The sequence below is a fragment of the Heterodontus francisci genome, chromosome 15, assembly GCF_036365525.1.
Source record: "Heterodontus francisci isolate sHetFra1 chromosome 15, sHetFra1.hap1, whole genome shotgun sequence".
NCBI lineage: Eukaryota > Metazoa > Chordata > Chondrichthyes > Heterodontiformes > Heterodontidae > Heterodontus > Heterodontus francisci.
In genome coordinates this window covers 63,393,396-63,414,503 of record NC_090385.1, presented here as the reverse complement: position 1 = coordinate 63,414,503, position 21,108 = coordinate 63,393,396, and the positions used below count along the sequence as shown (strand labels likewise).

At 43.9% G+C, this 21,108-nt stretch overlaps 1 protein-coding gene across 3 annotated transcripts; it reads right to left on the bottom strand.

The window, feature by feature from the left end:
- Window positions 1–342: 342 nt before the first annotated feature.
- Window positions 343–20,850, bottom strand: leap2 (liver-expressed antimicrobial peptide 2). Of its 3 annotated transcripts, XR_010976469.1 has the most exons (5): window positions 20,701–20,850; window positions 15,583–15,737; window positions 7,869–7,923; window positions 5,698–5,857; window positions 867–1,054 (listed from the first exon to the last, which is right to left on the bottom strand). XR_010976469.1 is itself a non-coding variant. In XM_068047671.1 (4 exons), exons 1-4 carry the CDS (start codon window positions 20,767–20,769, stop codon window positions 716–718), a joined length of 618 nt encoding a protein of 205 aa, XP_067903772.1. In that variant the 5' UTR covers window positions 20,770–20,845; the 3' UTR covers window positions 343–715. The 3 variants fall into 3 exon arrangements, 2 of the variants coding, with proteins under 2 accessions (XP_067903772.1, XP_067903773.1); XM_068047671.1 differs by lacking the exon at window positions 5,698–5,857 and having other exon boundaries at window positions 343–1,054; window positions 20,701–20,845; XM_068047672.1 differs by lacking the exons at window positions 867–1,054; window positions 7,869–7,923; window positions 15,583–15,737; window positions 20,701–20,850 and adding an exon at window positions 1,066–5,533 and having other exon boundaries at window positions 5,698–5,792.
- Between the last annotated feature and the right edge of the window lie 258 nt (window positions 20,851–21,108).

Sequence of the window (21,108 nt, the reverse complement as noted above, 5' to 3'; positions counted from 1 at the left end):
GAGAAGAGCCACAAGGATGATGCCTAGCATTGGAGGATAAGTTACAAAGCAAGACTGGAGAAACTGGAGCTCTTTAAACTTGAAAGGAGACTACTGAGAAGGAACCTTCTGGCAGCATACAAGATATTACATGGCGTAGGTGAGGTTAATTGGAAACACTACTTCAGTATATGCCAGGATATCAGTACAAAAGAGTATAGAATAAAAATGGTGAAAGTGGATTTTAGGACAGATGTCAAGAAGTACTACTTCATGCAAAGAGTGGTCAACATTTGAAATGGTTTTCTGTGTATGGGAGTGGTAGCAAATGCCTTTGACATTCAAGAGATTTAGATGAAGGGATGGGAAAAATAAGTTTTCTTTATTTATGGATAGATGAGCTAATATAGGCTGATTAGCCTCCACCTATCTTGAGCAGTTTTGTTCTGTAAGCCCACTCACACCAGGAACCAGGAGGAGAATGTCAAACACATTTAAAGTTGGGTCCTTACAACCAGCACAGACAAGATACTTTATTCCATCTGTTTGGGCTGGAATGGAACCCAAAACCTGGAGGAAAAAAGAGAGGACTCTAACCAACTGCACTGACCAGACCCTATTTGCAATACATAAAGATAACTTGAATATCAAGTAAAGAATAGGATTGAAATTGTGTAGTTACACATTTCTTTTCAATGTTCATGCATTTTATAACAGTTAAAATAGCAAGCAACATTTAATATCCATGTAGTATTAGTCGGCACATCAGCACATTGGTAACATCACAATTATGGCAGTAATATTCAAGGTCTCGTTGCCTCACACAGGGAGAGCAAAACAGAGGAGAGGCCACAGAGAAATAATTAAAAAATAGAAGACATAGAAAGAAGTGAACAATGCCTTTACTTACAGAGCAAAAATACGTAAGTGAAAAGGAGAGTACATAAGACCTGTGAAGATAGGCTTCTGGATCAGCACCTAGTTCAGTTTGCTTAATATTGTTTCTCTTGATGGATGAAATACAAGGATGACTTTTTCTCAGGACACAAATTTTGCATGTGCGCAATGTCCATCTCTGTGAAAAACAGAATAATGCAGTGTGCATCACAATATGAAGCAATCATCATGTCTATTACAATCAATGTGGATCTTTAGTAAAGTCTTGTTATATTCCAACGTCATAACCCTATTGAGCAAAAATACTGTGAAAATTACCCTTATTTTTTGCCTTGATTCGGAAGATTTCCTTAATCTTTATTTCTACTAGCAATGAACATTCCCCACTGAAAAGGCACCCAGACAATTTACTTGTAAACTTTTAGCACTTTTAAGCCAGACATCAGTATGTACACAAAAGAGGCCAAGGCTCTTTATGTCTGCATACCAGCAATATTAATCCCAGACATTAGAGATACCTTGGATTCAGTTAATGCCACTAAACTATATTGAATTTTTGTCGCTCTGAGAAAAGTAAGTTAATTTTAAAAAAGTAAGACCCTTCATCAGAAGAACTGTAGAGTAGAAATATATTTAGTCTGTCTAATTAAATTAATAACTATACAGTATATTTAAAACCCTACATGTCTTTAGACAACAGTTGAGAACAGGAATAGTTTCAGCTGTGCAAGTAGTTAACAAATTCTGCCACCTTGGGTCCATGGTGACAGACAATCTATCCCTTGATGCAGAGCTGGATGCATGCCTAGGGAAAGCAGCTACCACCTTTGGCAGACTTGTGAAACGCACATGGAATAACACCAAACTGACCTTTAGGACCAAACTGATGATTTATAAGGCCTGTGTTCTCAGCACCTTGCTGTACGCCTGTGAAACATGGGTAACTTACAGCCAGCAGGAAAAGAAGCTCAATAATTTCCATCTTTGCTGTCTGCAGCGCATTATGGGAATTCTTAGCAGGACAAAATCACAAATGCGGCAGTCCTCTCAAAGGCAGAGCTCCCAAGTGTGTTGGCACTAATCAAACAGAGGCGACTTCGGTGGATCGGACACGTCCGCAGGATGGAAGACGGTTGCATACCGAAGGACTTTCTGTATGGTAGCTGGGGCCAGACGACCAGTGGGGCACCCAAAGCTCCACCTCAAGGATGCTTGCAAGCGTGACATGAAGGCCCTAAATGTCGACTATCACACTTGGGAGTCAATAACTGGAGAAAGAGGGAAATGGTGACACATCCTGTGGAATGGTGAGCACTACCATGATAACCAGTTGCTACAGCAGCCTGGCAACAGGCGCCAATGTCAAAAACAACAACTCACAGCATCAGTTGGTAGTTTCATGCGCAGCACTTGTGGCAGAACCTGCCTCTCAAGGATTGGCCTTCACAGCCATCAACAATGGTGCACCAAGAGAAGACACCCTACCTAAATGCATTGTTTGCCACATGTCCATCATCTTTCATAGATGGAAGGATGCCAACCAGTTTACACAGCCAAATATCCTGCCAACATGAAGTTCACATATGAAGAGTGGCCACACAGGTGACCACATGACCAGTGCCTATGGTGCTGTGCCCAGTATGTCAGCACCTTCAGGAGAGGAAAGAAAACGAGAAAATGGGGAAATGAATAAATACAATTAGAGGTGGGGAAACACCCAGGGCTGAATTTTTGGGCCATGCTGGGGGTGGGAACGGAGGTGGACAGGACCCGAAAATACCAGTGCCAGCCAGTGTGCCGATTTTGTAACGCCGATCCCGGCACCAGCTATCTTTGGCAGGGTTGGGGGAGGGCAGGACTGCGAACCCATCCATTCCCCTAATTAAGTCCGATTAAGGTACTTGAGAGCTCATTCAGAGTTGAGAGTTTCACGGAGGCGCACAGGCTGCATGTGCTATCTGGGACAGACAGGTGAAAGGAGACGGTTACAGAGTGAGAAGCCAGTTATAGCCGCCCAGGGAATTATTCAGGAGTCATAAAGATTTCAAGGGTGCAGAAGGGAACTCGGACATTGGGAGACTGGTTCCCTTAGAGTTGTGCTGGTGGCAGGGAGCGTGGGCAGTCAGCATCGGGTAGTGTAGGTGGTTGTCACCCACCTGGCATTATGGGGGCAGAAGAGCAGGGGCAAGGCAGCCAAGGACAACTGGGCAGCCAAGGACAACTGGGCAGCCAGCTGAGCACAGGGAAGGCAGCAGCTGACAATGGGGCACGGTTCTTGGATTTTGTGCCCAGTGGTGGTGAGGAGCAACATCCTCCGTAGGAAGGGCAGAGCCCCAGGCATCAGGAGGGCAGCAGAGACAGACGAGGGGCAGGAAGGACAAGTAGGCCGTAACCTCAGCATAGGATCTACTACTGAAGAATGAGCTACCTGGAGATGACCGAGACCCAGTACCACAGGAGACTGCGACTCTCTAGGCAGATGGTTACAGACATCTGTCCTCTTGCCGCCGAGGATCTCGAACATCACAGCACTGGTCGCCATGCCCTGCCAGTAGCCGTCAAAGTCACTATGGCCTTGAACTTCTTCATCTCTCATCTCCTTCCAAGGATCAGTTGCGGACCTTGGTGGCATCTTGCAGGTCACTGATGCCCTATATGCCAGAACTGGACAATACATTCATTTCATGATAGATGAGGCCTCACAGGGACAGAGGGGACAGTGGATTTCATTGCCATCACCAGATTCCCCCAGGTGCAGGGCATCATCGATTACATCCATATGGCCATCAAGACACCCAATGACAGGCCGATCAGATTCATCAACAGGCAGGACTTCCAGTCCCTCAACATCCAGATGGTCTGCAACCACAAAAGCTTCCACCATGTGTGCAGCTGCTTTTCTGGCAGTTGCCATGACTCCTTCATCCTCCCGCAGTCCATGCTGTGCATATCTTCACTCCAATCCCCAAAGTGCATGGATGGATTCCAGGGGACAAGGGATATCCCTTGAAGAGCTGGCTACTCACCTCTCTAAGAGAGCCCAAGACAGAGGCACAGAGGCTATCTGCTCACAAGGACCACCATTGAGCAGGACTTTGGGCTTCTCAAGATGCTATGCCAGTGACTGGACCCAGTTGGGTGGCACCCTGCAATACACTTCTGCTAGGCTCTCGATCACTGTGGTAATTTGCTCCGCACTCTCCATAACATAGCCCTCCAGAGAGGAGTGGGCTTGAGGGTGCTGAGATCCTGGGTCGAGATAGCTCATCGGAGAAAGAAGAGGAACAAGAGTTGGGGGAGGAGGAGGAAGTGGAGCTTTCAACTGAGGTGCTTCAACTGAACAAGGAGGTGGCTGGACACGGCACAGGGTGAGAAGGTCTCTTCAGGATGCTATGAACATCAAGGATAATTTGATTCAAGAACGTTTCGGCTGAGCTCCACTGACACAGAATGAAGGGCATGGGATACAATGGACTTTGAGGTGACTGTGCCATAGCATCCATTGAAGACGCAGGCAGGAACATCTGAACTCTTACCATCAGAGCCTTTGCCCTCTCCTTGATCAAACCCTGATCTCCTTCACCACCTCTTACCACTTTTCCTGTCACACCACTAATAAAAGGAGTCTTAGACGTATGCCTTGAATTTTGATTATTTATAAAATTTTGACAAAAGAAACAGTGCATATAGACAGTAAGAAGACACCCCAGTGACCAACTCAGAGCTCAATGTGATGCAGTGACCTCCGCACTCAGCCACTAACTATGCGGTGCTCCTCTTGTGGCCTCGGGGCAGGTGGAGGCAGCCTGCTCATGGGTTTCTGCCTGCGGCTGAGATGCATGTGGCAGTTATCCTTGTCATGGAGGTGCCCATGGAGGCATCTCCAGAGGCTACTACACCTGCGTGATTGCTGGGGCAGCCTCCACCACCTGGCCCTGCTGCACAAAGGTTCCAACAGTCAGAGGAGTCAAGAAGGCCGAGGATGATGAAGGCACCCCCTGAAGGGTGGCACCCTCTCTTTACTCTGTGATATCCTCAGCCTTTGGCTGGCCCTCTGGATGACTGGAGGCGGACACCAGCTGCAGCGCAACTGCCATCCACTCCAGATATGTCTGCACCACAAGCGCCACTGAACCCTCCAGACTACACAATGTAGCTTGCATCCTGTGTATGCCAGTGTGCTGCTCCTGGATCTACTCAGAGTGATGCCACATATGGCTTTCTACAAGGTTGGCCACAGTCTTGATGGAGGAGCTCAAAAGTTCAAAGCCCTGAGCCATTGTGGTGCACATGAACTGGACAAATTCCTCCATCCTTAGCCCAGGATCCAGCAGTGCCTCAGGGAAGTCAGACATGTAGGAGCACATCTCCTGCTGATGTTGTAGGTACGGCCTTCTTTCTTGCGACTCCTGAGGCCCTGCATCTGTGCTGAGCTGAGCAAGGCTGTGTCTGTCCTGCCTCCTCCAGGGGGAACTACCCACAGCTGCCTCTACCTCTGGCACCTTCTCCTGCACACCTGTGCCATGCTCCTCCCACCAAAGTGAGATATTTGTGCTGGTGGATGGTGCGCTAGTCAGGTGTGATGGTGCTTCCTGAGTTTTGGGGGGTTTCTTTGGGGCTGTGGAGGGAGAGGGTGTCCTCGGGTGAATGCCTGCACCTGTGGGAGACACAAGAAAAGATCATGAGAACCAGCCAAGAGAACAGAAGCCACTGCAGTGCTGAGGCGACCCAATGTAACTCAGTGCTCAACATGCTACTGTACGAGGTGGCGTTCACTTCACCCACCCCCCTCCCAGCGAGCGCTTTGCCTTCTATAATTACCATCTGCACTGGGGGTTCCCATCTCGCCAGGCCCAAATTCCTCCATGTTCTGAATCCTGGCAATCTCCATAGCTCTTTCCTCCATTGGCATTATCCTTTGATACTAGAGAACATCACCTCCCATCTTCACCATTTCCCAGGCGTTATGAGCCTGTTTCTCCTGCAAGGACAAAAGTGAGTGAGATAGTATGGTCTGTGGTCAATGGCATCTGTCACTATCCATTAGAGAGAGCAGGACCAGTGAGCAGTTTAAAAGAGCGGCAGCAGAGAGAGAGGGAGCGGTACCAATGATCAGTGTAAAAAAAACAGCTGGAGAGAGAGAGAGAGAGCGGGACCAATGATCAGTGTAAGAGAGCTATCCAGTCCAGTCCAGTCCACCAGAACAGACTGGCCTCGTTCTGAGGAGAAGGAACAAAAAAATCAAAGTGTGACATCAGAGGAAAACAGGTAGTTGATTTGTTGGTGAGTTTTTTTATCATTTATCTTTTAAAACTCGGGTTATTTTACTAATTGTAAGTTCTGTTCTGAAGAAGGGTCACTGACCTGAAATGTTAACTCTGCTTCTCTCTCCACAGATGCTGCCAGACCTGCTGAGTATTTCCAGCATTTCTTGTTTTTATTACTAATTGTAAGGTTTTATTTACTAATACTAGTTAAGCTTAAGGGATTGGTGAATATTTCCTATTAATTAAGTAAATAATTAATTAGTTATTTAAAACACAATTAGGATGGCAGAGCAGGTGATGTGTTCAGCTGCAGTATGTGGGAGATGGTGGATGCCAGTTTGATCCACAGCAAATCTATTTGCAGCTTGAGGAGCATCAGCTTAGATTCAGTGAGCTGGAGGCTGAGCTACAGACACTGTGATACATCAGGGAGGAGGAAAGTTACCTGGACACTTTGTTACAGGATGCAGTCACATCCCATTGGATAGGGTCTTCTGATTTGGTCAGTGGTCAGGGACACAAGGGTGTGACTGCGAATAAGACAGGTAAGGGGATTGAGAAGGCAGAAGTGGAGGAGGCTCAGCCCTTGTAATCGTTCAACAGATTTGAGATTCTTTCAGCTTGTATGGATGAGAGCGAGGTAGATGCAAAAACTGGCCATGGCACTGTGGTACAGGAAGCCATTCAAGCAGGGGGACTAAATAGGAATGTAGTGGAAGTAGGGAACAGTATAGTCGGGGGGACAGACACTGTTCTCTGCAGCCAAGAGTGAGAGTCTAGAAGGCTGTGTTGCCTGCCTGGTGCCAGGGTTCGGGACATCTGCTCGGGTCTGGAGAGGAACTTGCAGCGGGAGGGGGAGGATCAGTCGTCGTGGTCCACTTGAGTACCAATGACATAGATAGGACTAGGAAAGAGGTTCTGCATAGGGCATATGAGCAGCTAGGAGCTAAATTAAAAAGCAGAACCTCAAAGGTAATAATCTCTAGATTATTACCTGAGCCATGACCAAATGCAATTAGACAGTTAAATGTGTGGCTCAAAGATTGATGTGGGAGAAATGAGTTTCGATTCATGGGGCATTGGCACCAGTGCCGGGGAAAGTGGGAGCTGTACCGTTGGTACGGTCTACACCTGAACCGTGCTGGAACCAGCGTTCTGGGGAGTCGTATAACTAGGGCAGTAGAGAGGGCTATAAACTAAATAATGGGGGTGAGAATTCAAGTGAGGGAAGATGTGATAGTTTAAAGAGAGAGGAGAAGGCAAGAGAGCAAGATAGCAATAAGGAGAAGGGTTCCGAAGAAGGGTCACTGACCCGAAACGTTAACTCTGCTTCTCTTTTCACAAATGCTGCCAGACCTGCTGAGTGGTTCCAGCATTTCTTGTTTTTATTTCAGATTTCCAGCATCCGCAGTATTTTGCTTTTATTTTAGCAATAAGGATAATGATAATCAGGGTGTGGCAGGAAGGGACAATGAGTACAAACTCAAGAGTGAGCCAGCAGATAAGACTAGAGGTTGTGAAATAACAGAGTGGGGATAGCGTTCAGGAGAGGTGAGATTTAGAAATTCAAAGAGAAAGGCCAAGGCATCGGAATAGTATCACATTGTGGGTAAAGACAAGCAGAATGGGACAGGAAGGGACAGAGAGTTTAACGGAAATTGTACATCAGCAAATAAGGTAATTGAAGGGAATAGAAGCCAAAAAATGACATTAAATGTTCTATACCTGAATGCGTGAAGCATCTGCAATAAGATAGATGAACTTCTTTCTTTTGGGCCTCCTTATCTCGAGAGACAATGGCACAAATAGAGGTACATGGTTTAGATCTAATCGCCATCACAGTGACATGGTTACACGGTGATCAAGGTTTGGAAATAAATATTCCAGGGCACACAATATTTCGGAAAGCCAGACAGAATAGCAAAGGAGGAGGGATAGCACTGATGGCAAAGGATGACATAGGGCGTTAGTGAGAAAGGATCTGGCCTCAGAAGATCATGAAGTAGAATCAGTATGGGTGGAAATAAGGAATAGCAAGAGTCAGAAAAAACTGGTGGGAGTCGTTTATCGACCCCCTAACAGTAGTTATACTGTTGGACAGAGCATTAAACAATAAATTATTGGAGCTTTTAATAAAGGCAATGTAATAATTGTGGGGGACTTTAATCTCCTTGTAGACTGGGACAATGAAATTGGCAGGAGTGGTCTGGAAGATGAGTTTGTAGAATGTTTTCAGGACAGTTTCTTGGAATAATACCTTGTGGAGCCAACTATGGATAAAGCTATCTTAGATCTAGCATTATGTAATGAAGCAGGGTTAATAAGCAATGTCATAGCAAAAGATCCACTGGGAAACAATGATCATAATACCATTAAATTCCATGTTAAGTTTGAAAGTGACATGCTCCATCACAAACAAGAATCTTAATCTTAAACGAAGCCAATTATGTAGGCATGAGGGGAGAAAGGCTAAGGTAAATTGGGTAAATAGACTAAAAGGTATGGCGCAAAATAAATAGTGGGAAACCTTAAGAAACAATTCAAAATGTTCAACAAAAATACATTCCTTTGAAAAACAAAATGCTCAGCCAGAAACACCCATCCGTGGCTCACTCAGGAAGTTAAGGATAGTATTAGATTTTTAAAAAAGGCTTACAATGTTGCAAAAAGGAGTAGCAAGTCTGAGGATTGGGAGTGTTTTAGAAACCAGCAAAGGGCCACCAAAAAGTTGATAAAAAAGGAAAAGGTAGAATATGAGAGTAAACTAGCCATTAATATAAAAACAGAATGTAAGAGCTTTTATAGGTATCTCAAAAGGACGAGAGTAGCTAATGTTTGTCCCTCCGAAGCAGAGACAGGAGAAATTATCATGGGGAATGGAGAAATGGCAGAGGCATTAAACAACTATTTTGTGTCTGTCATCACAGAAGACACAAGTTTCATACCAGAAATAGGCAGTAACCTATGGGCTAAAAATAGTGAGGAAATTAAGGAAATTCATAGCAGCAGAGCAAAAGTATTGGAGAAACGTAAGGGACTAAAATCTGGCAAGACTCCAGGGCCTGATAGCCTACATCCTAGGGTTCTGAAAGAGATAGCTGCACATATAGTGGATGCGCTAGCTATGATTTTCTGAAATTCCTTAGATTCGTGAATGGTCCCATCAGATTGGAAGTTGGCAAATGTTACACCACTTTTCAAGAAAGGAGGGAGAGAGAAAACAGGGAACTACAGGGCAGTTAGCCTAACATCAGTCATTGGGAAAATGCTAGAATCTATTATTAAGGAAGTATTAACAATGCACTTTGAAAAGCACAGTATGATTAGAACAAGTCAACATGGTTTTAGTAAAAGGAAATCCTGTTTGACAAATTTATTAGAAGTTTTAAGGATGTAACTAGTGGAGTAGATAAAGGGGAACCAGTAGATGTAGTGTACCTGGATTTCCAAAAGGCATTCAATACGGTGCCACACAAGAGGTTAATTGTAAGTTAAGGGTTCATGGAGTTGGGGGTAATATATTAGCATGGATAGATGATTGATTAACAGACAGGAAGCAATGAGTGGACATAAACAGGGCATTTTCAAGTTGGCAGGCAGTAAATAGTGGAGTGCCGCAAGGATCAGTGCTGGGGCTTCAGCTATTTACAATCTATATTAATGACTTGGATGAAGAGACAGAGAGTCATGTATCTAAGTTTGCTGATGGTACAAAGGTAGGTGGAAAGGTAAGCTGTGGGTAGGACACAGAGAGGCTGCAAAGAGATATAGACAGGTTAAGTGAGTGGGTAACAAGATGGCAGATGGAGTATAATGTAGGGAAGTGTGAAGTTGTTCACTTTGGTCGTAAGAATAGAAAAGCAGAATATATTTTAAAAGGTGTGCAACTTGTAAGTGTCGATGTTCAAAGAGACTTGAGTGTGCTTGTATAAGGAACACAGGTACAGCAAGCGATTAGGAAGGCAAATGGCATGTTGGCCTTTATTGCAAGGGGATTGGAGTACAGCAATAAGGAAGTCTTGCTACATTTGTACAGGGTTTTAGTGAGACCATATCAGGAATACTGTGTGAAGTTTTGGTCTCCACATTTAAGAAAGGATATACTTGCATTGAAGGCAGTGCAGCGAAGGTACACTAGATTGGTCCCTGGGATGATGGGGTTGTCCTATGATGAGAGACTAAGTAAATTGGGCCTGTATTCTCTGGAGTTTAGAAGAATGAGAGGCAATCTCATGGAAACTTATGAGATTCTAAAGGCGCTGGATTGGGTAGACACTGAGAGATTGTTTCCGCTGGTCGTGGATTTAAAACACGGGGACACAATCTCAGGATAAAGGGGCCGATCATTTAGGACTGAGATGAGGAGAAATTACTTCACACAAAGGGTTGTGAATCTTTGGAATTCTCTACCCCAGAGGGTTGTGGATGCTCCATCATTGAATACATTTAAGGATGGGGTAGACAGATTTTTGTTCTCTCAGGGAATCAAGGGGTATGGCAAGAGGGCGGGAAAGTGGTGTTGAATCCTCAGTCATGATCGTTTTGAATGGTGGAGTAGGCTCAATGGGCCATATGGTCTACTCCTGCTCCTATTTCTTGTGTTCTTGTATTAGAAGTTACATGTCGCTGTGGTGACAGGTCCTCAGATGCACTGTGGCTCTGAGCCATTCTGAGGGGTGAGTAAGTGCCCTGGGCACACACCCGTCCTATGTTCAGGAGCAGCATGTGCCCTGAGGATCCTCAGGTGGTCTGTCTGCTGTAGAATGCAAGCTCTGAAACCTGTACTGAGGGCTGGGGGTTGCACTCACCTTGCCAGAGCATCCCTGGTCATTGATCCTCTTACGTCACTGGATCCATGATCTTCCATTAACACTTCTACTGCTGACGAGGGCAGCTACCTCTACTCAGGCTTGTTTTGTTTGGGTAGGTGGCTTCCTCCTGCCAGCTCCCAAAAAGATGATCTCCCTCCTCTCCTTCACAGCCTCAAGCCTCCTCCAGGTCACTCTCTGCAAACTTGGGGGCTGCCCTGCCCCGGGTGCCAGGCGTCCAGCTTTCCACTACCATATTTCCACATTTCATTTCAATCCCATACTCTCAGAAGGCTTCCTCCTTATTCCCTGCAGATTTAAACAGCAGCCACAGTAATGGCAGCCGCAGGGATTTAAATCGGACCCGCACTTTATCTGGCCCTCCTCCGTTCTCTCCCCTGTGGCCTCTAATTGGCTGCCAAACCTGATTCCAATCCAAATAGGAGGTTGCCCCTGTGAATTTTAGAATTAGAACATTACAGCGCAGTACAGGCCCTTCAGCCCTCGATGTTGCGCCGACCTGTGAAACCATCTGACCTACACTATTCCATTTTCATCCATATGTCTATCCAATGACCACTTAAATGCCCTTAAAGTTGGCGAGTCTACTACTGTTGCAGGCAGGGCGTTCCACGCCCCTACTACTCTCTGAGTAAAGAAACTACCTCCAACATCTGTCCTATATCTATCACCCCTCAACTTAAAGCTATGTCCCCTCGTGTTTGCCATCACCATCCGAGGAAAAAGACTCTCACTATCCACCCTATCTAACCCTCTGATTATCTTATATGTCTCTATTAAGTCACCTCTCCTCTTCCTTCTCTCCAACGAAAACAACCTCAAGTCCCTCAGCCTTTCCTCGTAAGACCTTCCCTCCATACCAGGCAACATCCTAGTAAATCTCCTTTGCACCCTTTCCATAGCTTCCACATCCTTCCTATAATGCAGTGACCAGAACTGCATGCAATACTCCAGGTGCGGTCTCACCAGAGTTTTGTACAGCTGCAGCATGACCTCGTGGCTCCGAAACTCGATCCCCCTACAAATAAAAGCTAACACACCATATGCCTTCTTAACAGCCCTATTAACCTGGGTAGCAACCTTCAGGGATTTATGCACCTGGACACCAAGATCTGTCTGCTCATCTACACTACCAAGAATCTTCCCATTAGCCCAGTACTCTGCATTCCTGTTACTCCTTCCAAAGTGAATCACCTCGCACTTTTCTGCATTAAACTCCATTTGCCATCTCTCAGCCCAGCTCTGCAGCCTATCTATGTCCCTCTGTACCCTACAACATCCTTCGGCACTATCCACAACTCCACCGACCTTAGTGTCATCCGCAAATTTACTAACCCACCCTTCTACACCCTCTTCCAGGTCATTTATAAAAATGACAAACAGCAGTGGCCCCAAAACAGATCCTTGCGGTACACCACTAGTAACTAAACTCCAGGATGACCATTTGCCATCAACCACCACCCTCTGTCTTCTTTCAGCTAGCCAATTTCTGATCCAAAGCTCTAAATCACCTTCAACCCCATACTTCCGTATTTTCTGCAATAGCCTACCATGGGGAACCTTATCAAACGCCTTACTGAAATCCATATACACCACATCCACTGCTTTACCCTCATCCACCTGTTTGGTCACCTTCTCGAAAAACTCAATAAGGTTTGTGAGGCACGACCTACCCGTCACAAAACCGTGATGACTATCGCTAATGAACTTATTCTTTTCAAGATGATTATAAATCCTGTCTCTTATAACCTTTTCCAACATTTTACCCACAACCGAAGTAAGGCTCACAGGTCTATAATTACCAGGGCTGTCTCTACTCCCCTTCTTGAACAAGGGGACAACATTTGCTATCCTCCAGTCTTCCGGCACTATTCCTGTCGACAATGACGACATAAAGATCAAGGACAAAGGCTCTGCAATCTCCTCCCTAGCTTCCCAGAGAATCCTGGGATAAATCCCATCTGGCCCAGGGGACTTATTTATTTTCACACTTTCCAAAATTGATAACACCTCCTCCTTGTGAACCTCAATCCCATCTAGCCTAGTAGCCTGAATCTCAGTATTCTCCTCGACAACATTTTCTTTCTCTACTGTAAATACTGACGCAAAATATTCATTTAACACTTCCCCTATCTCCTCTGATTCCACACACAACTTCCCACTACTATCCTTGATTGGCCCTAATCTAACTCTAGTCATTCTTTTATTCCTGATATACCTATAGAAAGCCTTAGGGTTTTCCCTGATCCTATCCGCCAATGACTTCTCGTGTCCTCTCCTTGCTCTTCTTAGCTCTCCCTTTAGATCCTTCCTGGCTAGCTTGTAACTCTCAAGCGCCCTAACTGAGCCTTCACGTCTCATCCTAACATAAGCCTTCTTCTTCCTCTTGACAAGCGCTTCAACTTCTTTAGTAAACCACGGCTCCCTCGCTCGACAACTTCCTCCCTGCCTGACAGGTACATACTTATCAAGGACACGCAGTAGCTGCTCCTTGAATAAGCTCCACATTTCGATTGTTCCCATCCCCTGCAGTTTCCTTCCCCATCCTACGCATCCTAAATCTTGCCTAATCGCATCATAATTTCCTTTCCCCCAGCTATAATTTTTGCTCTGCGGTATATACCTGTCCCTGCCCATCGCTAAGGTAAACCTAACCGAATTGTGATCACTATCACCAAAGTGCTCACCTACATCTAAATCTAACACCTGGCCGGGTTTATTACCCAGTACCAAATCCAATGTGGCATCGCCCCTGGTTGGCCTGTCTACATACTGTGTCAGAAAACCCTCCTGCACACACTGGACAAAAACTGACCCATCTAAAGTACTCGAACTATAGTATTTCCAGTCGATATTTGGAAAGTTAAAGTCCCCCATAACAACTACCCTGTTACTCTCGCCCCTGTCGAGAATCATCTTCGCTATCCTTTCCTCTACATCTCTGGAACTATTTGGAGGTCTATAAAAGACTCCCAACAGGGTGACCTCACCTCTCCTGTTTCTAACCTCGGCCCATACTACCTCAGTAGACGAGTCCTCAAACGTCCTTTCTGTCGCTGTAATACTCTTCTTGATTAACAATGCCACACCCCCCCCTCTTTTTCCATCTTCTCTGTTCTTACTGAAACATCTAAATCCCGGAACCTGCAACATCCATTCCTGGCCCTGCTCTACCCATGTCTCCGAAATGGCCACTACATCGAGATCCCAGGTACCAACCCATGCTGCAAGCTCACCCACCTTATTCCGGATGCTCCTGGCGTTGAAGTAGACACACTTTAAACCAGGTTCTTGCTTGCCAGTGCCCTCTTGCGTCCTTGTAACCTTATCCCTGACCTCACTACTCTCAACATCCTGTACACTGGCACTACATTTTAGGTTCCCATTCCCCTGCTGAATTAGTTTAAACCCCCCCGAAAATTGTGACTTCAGTCTATATCTCCCACAGAGATGGGTTCAAGACCAGGAAGCAGTCCTAACTTTTGTTTCCTGCCTCTATCGTGAAAATTCAGCCCCCAATCTCCATTCTCTATCTCATGGTCTCAACCAGGAATCAGTATGTTGGGAATTGTTAACACAAACACTGTCATACCACTCATTCTATTGGGAGTGGAAAATAGAGGAAGGAAGGTTTTCTTTTAAAGGCCCTATTTCTATAGTTTAATAAGAAGATCAATCAAAAACCATAATGTAAAATTTTCTGTTTGTTTTACATGTTGGCACTTTTAAACAAAAAAGAGCACAGAATGTGATTTGGAGATTTGTATTTTGCCAAGTAAACATAGATAATGCAATCCCTTTTTACTAAAGCCTGGAGACTACCCCATGGAATTTACTTAGGAAACTAGTAATCCAAGTAATGCATTGGGTTAGACATAGGGGTGAATTTCCTCAGAACTTCTCCTGCTCTGTCACTGAAACATTAATGGAAGCACAACAGAAGACCTGTTTCTATGCGTAAACAGAGTTTTAACGGCACATCCAGCGAAGTTGCTGTGGCAGGTGAAGCTCTGAGGATTTCACCCCGTGATCTTTTCACACCTGGGACCTTGTTTCGAATCCAGCCCAAATTAAGTGAGAAAAAATCTGCTTCCTCTACAGGATGTAAGAATCATCCTGTTTCAGTGCAAGACTTAGTGGGCATGAACCTGCAACACAAAACTGTGATTTGGCAGTAATTGGCACAATACTGCCATTTGCACTCAGGGAGGTGAAAGAAGATTTGGAATACAAAGATTGAGGCTGAAGATTCCACATAATGGGAGAACGGTCTAATTAAACTGAAATGTAAATAGATCAGTGAACATTTTTTCCTTGTGTAAAATCTCCACTTCAGGTACCAACTTTAACCAAAAGGGCATTATTTGCAATTTTGCCATGCATAAGGTAAGGTATACAGGAGATTATTCACAGTTACTGTGCATGTGGAGTGTGATGTGCAGGACATTATTTGAAGTTATTATACTGCATTTGGAGCCTGAGCTGCAAGGAGATTATTCACTATTATTTGACAGGTAGGGTTTGAACTGGAGGGGAGTTATTTACAGTTCCACAAGATTATCCACAAGCAGTTATTTGTTCCCAACATAATTATCTTACACTGGCATTACCTGCAAGTTTTTGTGCTGCACTCATAGTTGTGCTGACAATAGGCTTGAATGGGTTTACTGCCACTGACCATCCTCCAGAAAGGAGTATTCCGGGAAACACGTCTAAGAAGAGGAGATCTCTGAAATACTTCATTCTGAATGGGCTTTGAATCCAACTTGAATTAAAAAAAATGAAGATAATTGCTAAATAGAAAATAAAGAAATGTATACTAACAAATAAACATTAAATTCAAAATCGATGCATGCATGTGAATTAATTCAGCAGAACTACAATGCTTTAAAAGGTACAAGAAATTAAAAAAGGACAGGGAGGCTAGCAAAGGGGTGCCTACAAGCATTTCAAAGGTCCTCACTTGAGTAACAGCAGCCTTCTAGTTGCTATGCTGAAGCCACTGGAGTACCACTTCATTGGAGTGGTAATATTAGTAAAAACAAAAGCATTGAAGAAAGCCATGATAGGCTGGCAATGGGTGACAAACAATATTAAGACAATTATTGATTGAGCAATTAAATAACTCGCCATTTCCAAATTTGTACTTTTCTCTGCAGCGTGTTTTCATAGCAAATTGAGTTTGCATTATCAGGGTGTCATATATGTAATTGGTTCAATTGTTTCAATGTTCTTCACTGCAGGGGCGAAGGACTGGTGAAGGTAATAAGGACTGTTAATAACAAGGAGAATTGCAGACCATTTGAGTGGAATGAGCACATCAACTGAAGCGTCCAGCAATCAACTTATCCCTGGCATCTCTCGCCCTCCCTTTTCTGCTACTGCCTTGCCTTTGCACTACTCTATCTCAACAGGTGAGGGAGATTCTCTTGCTGCTCCTCTTCCATGTGCAGGCCTCTTTGGCTTGTGAGTTGTGCAACAAGCAGCAGACAACCACAATGAGTGAGATACGCCATTGGCTGTACTGAACCTTGTTCCCAGACCTTTCCAGGTCCCTAATCAAGCGATATGAGGATAGGATGGGAAAGTGGACTTGATGTAAAAGATCAGCCGTGATATTGTTGAAAGGCAGAGCAGATTCAATGGGCCATATGGCCTATTCTGTTCCTATTTCTCATGTTCTGATACTCAAAAGTTAGCTGAGGATAAATTCACAGTAAAGTTGCATGGATTAACGGAGCGGCAGAAAAGTAGATTGTGGATAACATTAAGAAGGACCAAATAAATAGTTCAGTTATTTACAGACACAGGATGCAAAAGATCAAGAATAATTGGCAGATGTGTTGAATAATTCTTCAGAACAAAGACTTTGGCTTCGAGATTAACACCTCCACAATGGGCAGGAGAGGATTGTGGAGGGATTAAAAATTTTACAACAGGGAGCATGTCCCCAACCTGCTGCACAGGTGCCTGCCACGACTTCCACAGCAGCGGGTTTTGTAGCTTGCGATTGCTTGACTTGGAAAGGCTTCATTACATATTTAAATCAGGCAATTGGGAGTCTGAATTATATTTAATAGTTGCCATGCTAGGGCTCCAGGGCTCAAGAAACCAAGGAGTAAAAGAGAGGTGGAAACTGCTGGTTCAAGTAGTTAAGAGTCCTTTTAGCACTTCTAGTAAGCCAGGAGAAGCAGGAGTGCTCCCCCCGCCCTTTAAGGAAGCCTTCGGCCTGCCGTCTGCTGATGTCAGCCTCTCTCTCCCCACCCCCCACCTTGATTAACAACCTCCCCCTGATAACACTCCTCCAACTAAGCACCAATCTCTGCTTTCTCCCACTCAAGATTGCTGGGGACCTAGCTGTGCCCTCCTGCCACTGGTTTGCCTGCCCAGCAGCCAGCCAGCCTACCAATTTGGCCAGCTGCTGGGTGGGAAGTAGAAAAATGAAATGATAATGAGATCCTGCTGTTAAATTTGTCAGTCCCTTCACATTCCCCTGCCTTGACACGTTTCCCAGCCATTTTTTCCCTCCACTGTACTGTGCCCGCCTCCCCAGAAATATTGTAGAATTCAAATCCAGCCAGACAGGCTAAGGATTCTGTAATATATACAGAGTTAGCGTTATGAAGAAACTTAAAGCATTAACTGGGAAGAGTTCATGTCTATGCTATTTGCATGAAAATCGTAAATGCTTTTATAAAGAACTCATTACCAATCTTAGTACAAATAGCCATAGAGTCACACAGAAGGAGGCAATTCAGCCCATCGAGTTCATGCTGGCTCTTCCAGAGCAATCCAGTCAGTCCCACTTCCCCGCTCAATCCCAAGGCCCTGCAAGTTTATTTCCATCAAGTGGCCATCCAATTTCCTTTTGAAATCATTGATTGTTTCCACTATCACCACCCTTGTGGACAGCGAGTTTCAGGTCATTACAATTTGCTGCGTAAAAATGTTCTTCCTCATATTCTCCCTGCACCTCTTGCCCAAAGTGCCGAGAGTAAATTTCTCCATGAATGTCTAAAGAGAACCTGAACCAAGTGGGAACATGAAAGTTCAGGATTCCTTGGCCATTTTTTCACATAAAGGATTTGGAGAAGAGCTATGTTTAAGTGTGTTCTGCGTAAAAGCTTTCCTAAAAGTAGTTAGCTTTTTCCAATAGCCTTTCTTATGAATGAGGCGGGAGGAGTGCACTGTTTTTCTAGTTCCACTTCTCCATAGGTCACAACATATATTTACATGTTTTCCCAGTTACCGATGCAGTCAATCATGGACACTATTTTTATCCCAGAATAAAATACACCAACCAGGTTTCTTTAATAAACAACAACATTAGCAGTTTATTATAAAACAAGACATAACTAGTAATGAAGCAAAGCAATAACATACAGATTAAAATATAAAAGTTCCCTTTTTACTTTAGCCCCTCACACACACACACTGGTTAACTGAAAAAAATAGAGAGGCTTACTCTTTCGAGCTCTATTACCAAAAAAGGCAAAAAGAATACTTCCTCCAAATACTTGCTAATTCTTGAAGAAAAAAGAAATGATATGGAAAGATGTCAGATGTCCTTTGTTTTGGCTTGGCATACCAAATATGGCTGTCACTGGGATCTTCCTAGAACAGCCTTGTCAGGTGATGTTGAAGATCAGTTTGGGCAGGCTTTCCAGGAAAAATGCAGCAACAGGGATTTCAGGCAGTTTCTTACACTTGCTTCTCAGAGCTTCTCAAAGAGATGAAAAACTGGCAAGCTTTTCAAAGAGCTAGAACAAGCTGAGGTGGGGTTTGCTTCCTTAGCAAGTTTTCTCCAACTCTCTTTTTTTTAACACTGTCCACATCACCAATTCACTGTCCAAAGTGAAACCAAAAACAATGTCACAAGAGTCAAGCCTCCTGGCCCCTATAAATCTTGACCTGTCACTTCTTTGTAAACATCTTTCCCCAAGTCAAAAAAACCCTGCTGGATAATTATCTGAAAACAGATGCCTTTCAGTAACTGTTGTTTACAAGCTCAGTCCAAAAGACCTTCTGATGACCTCTTTTTAAAAAACCACAAAGTTCCAGCATCTATGAAATCTTTTTTCAGTTTTAAAATACAAATCGTCATAATTTAACAAAAAAAAATGGAAACATTCATAACACTTTGCATTGGGTAATGGATCTGTAGGCAGATGAAAGGTAATGAAAATGTTAGATGGAGAATGTTTCTCCCAGAGACCAAACCATGGCCAATTTGTTAACGTGTCTGGTCATTCAGAATGACACCTAACACTTTGGTGTTAAAAAATAATTTTGACATCTGTGGGCCAGGAAGAGAAACTTAAAAATCAGAACACAAGCACCAAAAGATCAAGCAACAGAAAGTTGTACAGGGTGAAAATCTCCATCTTGGGCAAGAGGACGGGATGCAGAGAGATTGTTCTTTTAAGGTGCGTAATATGAGTGAGCCAGCACTTGTGTTCATTATTTTTGTAACAGTGAATATACAGATCTTATACAATTGTTCCAAATGGCTCCCATTGTCCTGTATGTTTAATTTACCATGAATTAAAACAGCTTACATTTTGAACCAAATTTAACCTCACTTGTGTTAATTGAGTCCACCTTTGGCGAGATTGAAAGAGTACACATGCATAAGACATGGAAATCTGGTCCATATCACAAGGGATATTTTCATTGTTATACCCTTGGGTCCCACTATCACAATAGAAGATATAGAACAGATAGAACAGTCAGGGTCCAATTTTAACTCTGTATATGAATGGGTTCCATAAATGCTAGATGCTCAGACCACTTAAGGGAGCAACTGACACCACTGAACCCAAGGAGATATCTACAGCAGACCCGAATTTGGGTATTATGAGATATCCTAATGGGAATCTGCACGGTGTCATTACCATCAGGGCAACACATTACTAATAAAAATTAATTTAGATTCAACTTCAGAAGGTCTGCCCTGTAGTTGTTTCAATCATTTTGCATCTTTCTCCCCAGAATTAGAAAAATTTATTATAAGTAGCAAAAAAGCCATTGTTCATTTTGTCTTCTGCCAACCTACTACTATCGATACTATTCCCACTGCCTTCTCTCCTTTGTCTCTCCTCTCCTGAAGACACAGGAGATAATGTTGACTTTGGGTTATAGTGTAAAATGGACATCATCAATTAAAAGGTCCATTACACATCTCGCCTGATTTTTATTTTCACAATGGAAATTCAAAATTGGTAGAGATGTATAACAGGTGGCTGAATCAATGTCTGTCAACTGTCAGCCAAAAGGCAAGGTTACTTGCACTGGCAGCATTTTAGTATCTCACCCAGGTGAGATCTTTATCTTTGAGCTGAGACAATATCAGCAAGTTATTGACCATGGAAGGCATTAAGGGGTGTCCAATCCTGTCCTCATCAGACATCAGCATGTACACAGTATCCAGCAGGGATAATGAATCAGAAATCAGGATCCTCGGCTGATTTTTCACCTTCTCAGCCCAGGCATGCTGAAAAGAATTGTAGCAATCCAACAGCTGAGAATGACTAATTCAGCACATTCCGGGAACAAACCTGAGATCTTCCGAGTCTGTATGCCTCAGTAACACACCACACAAGGCATTTGTCCACTGAAGTAAGCAGAAATTAAAAAGATAGAATATTGCAGAGACATGTACCACACATAAACACCATCTATTGTTAGTTTGCTAGTGTCCAGATCAGACTAATGATAATCTCACCTACCTGAGAGCAAAACACCAATAAAGTAATGCAAACAATCATCAATCCTGTTCTCCAGCCCATAGTTGCCATTCTTCAAACCTGTCAGCCAATGTTTCAAGCGTAGTGACGTTTGCAGGCTGTGGTATCAAGTCTGCGTCTATAAGTAGTGTTCTCAAGGACAGTGACTGTTCTCTATCTGCACAGACTGGCTCTTGCATCAGATTATTTGCCGAGTATTTGGCAACTTTAAAGATTATCTTTTAGTAATGAATTACACATGAGTCATTCCTCAAATAAGGGAGAACAAAAATAGCAAGAGTGGACTCGGGTGAAAACCTCATTAATTTTACGAAGTAATTAGGAATGGCAGATGTATTCAAAAAACAAATATTTTCAGACCTAGGAGCTTGCAAAATTTTTCCCCTCATG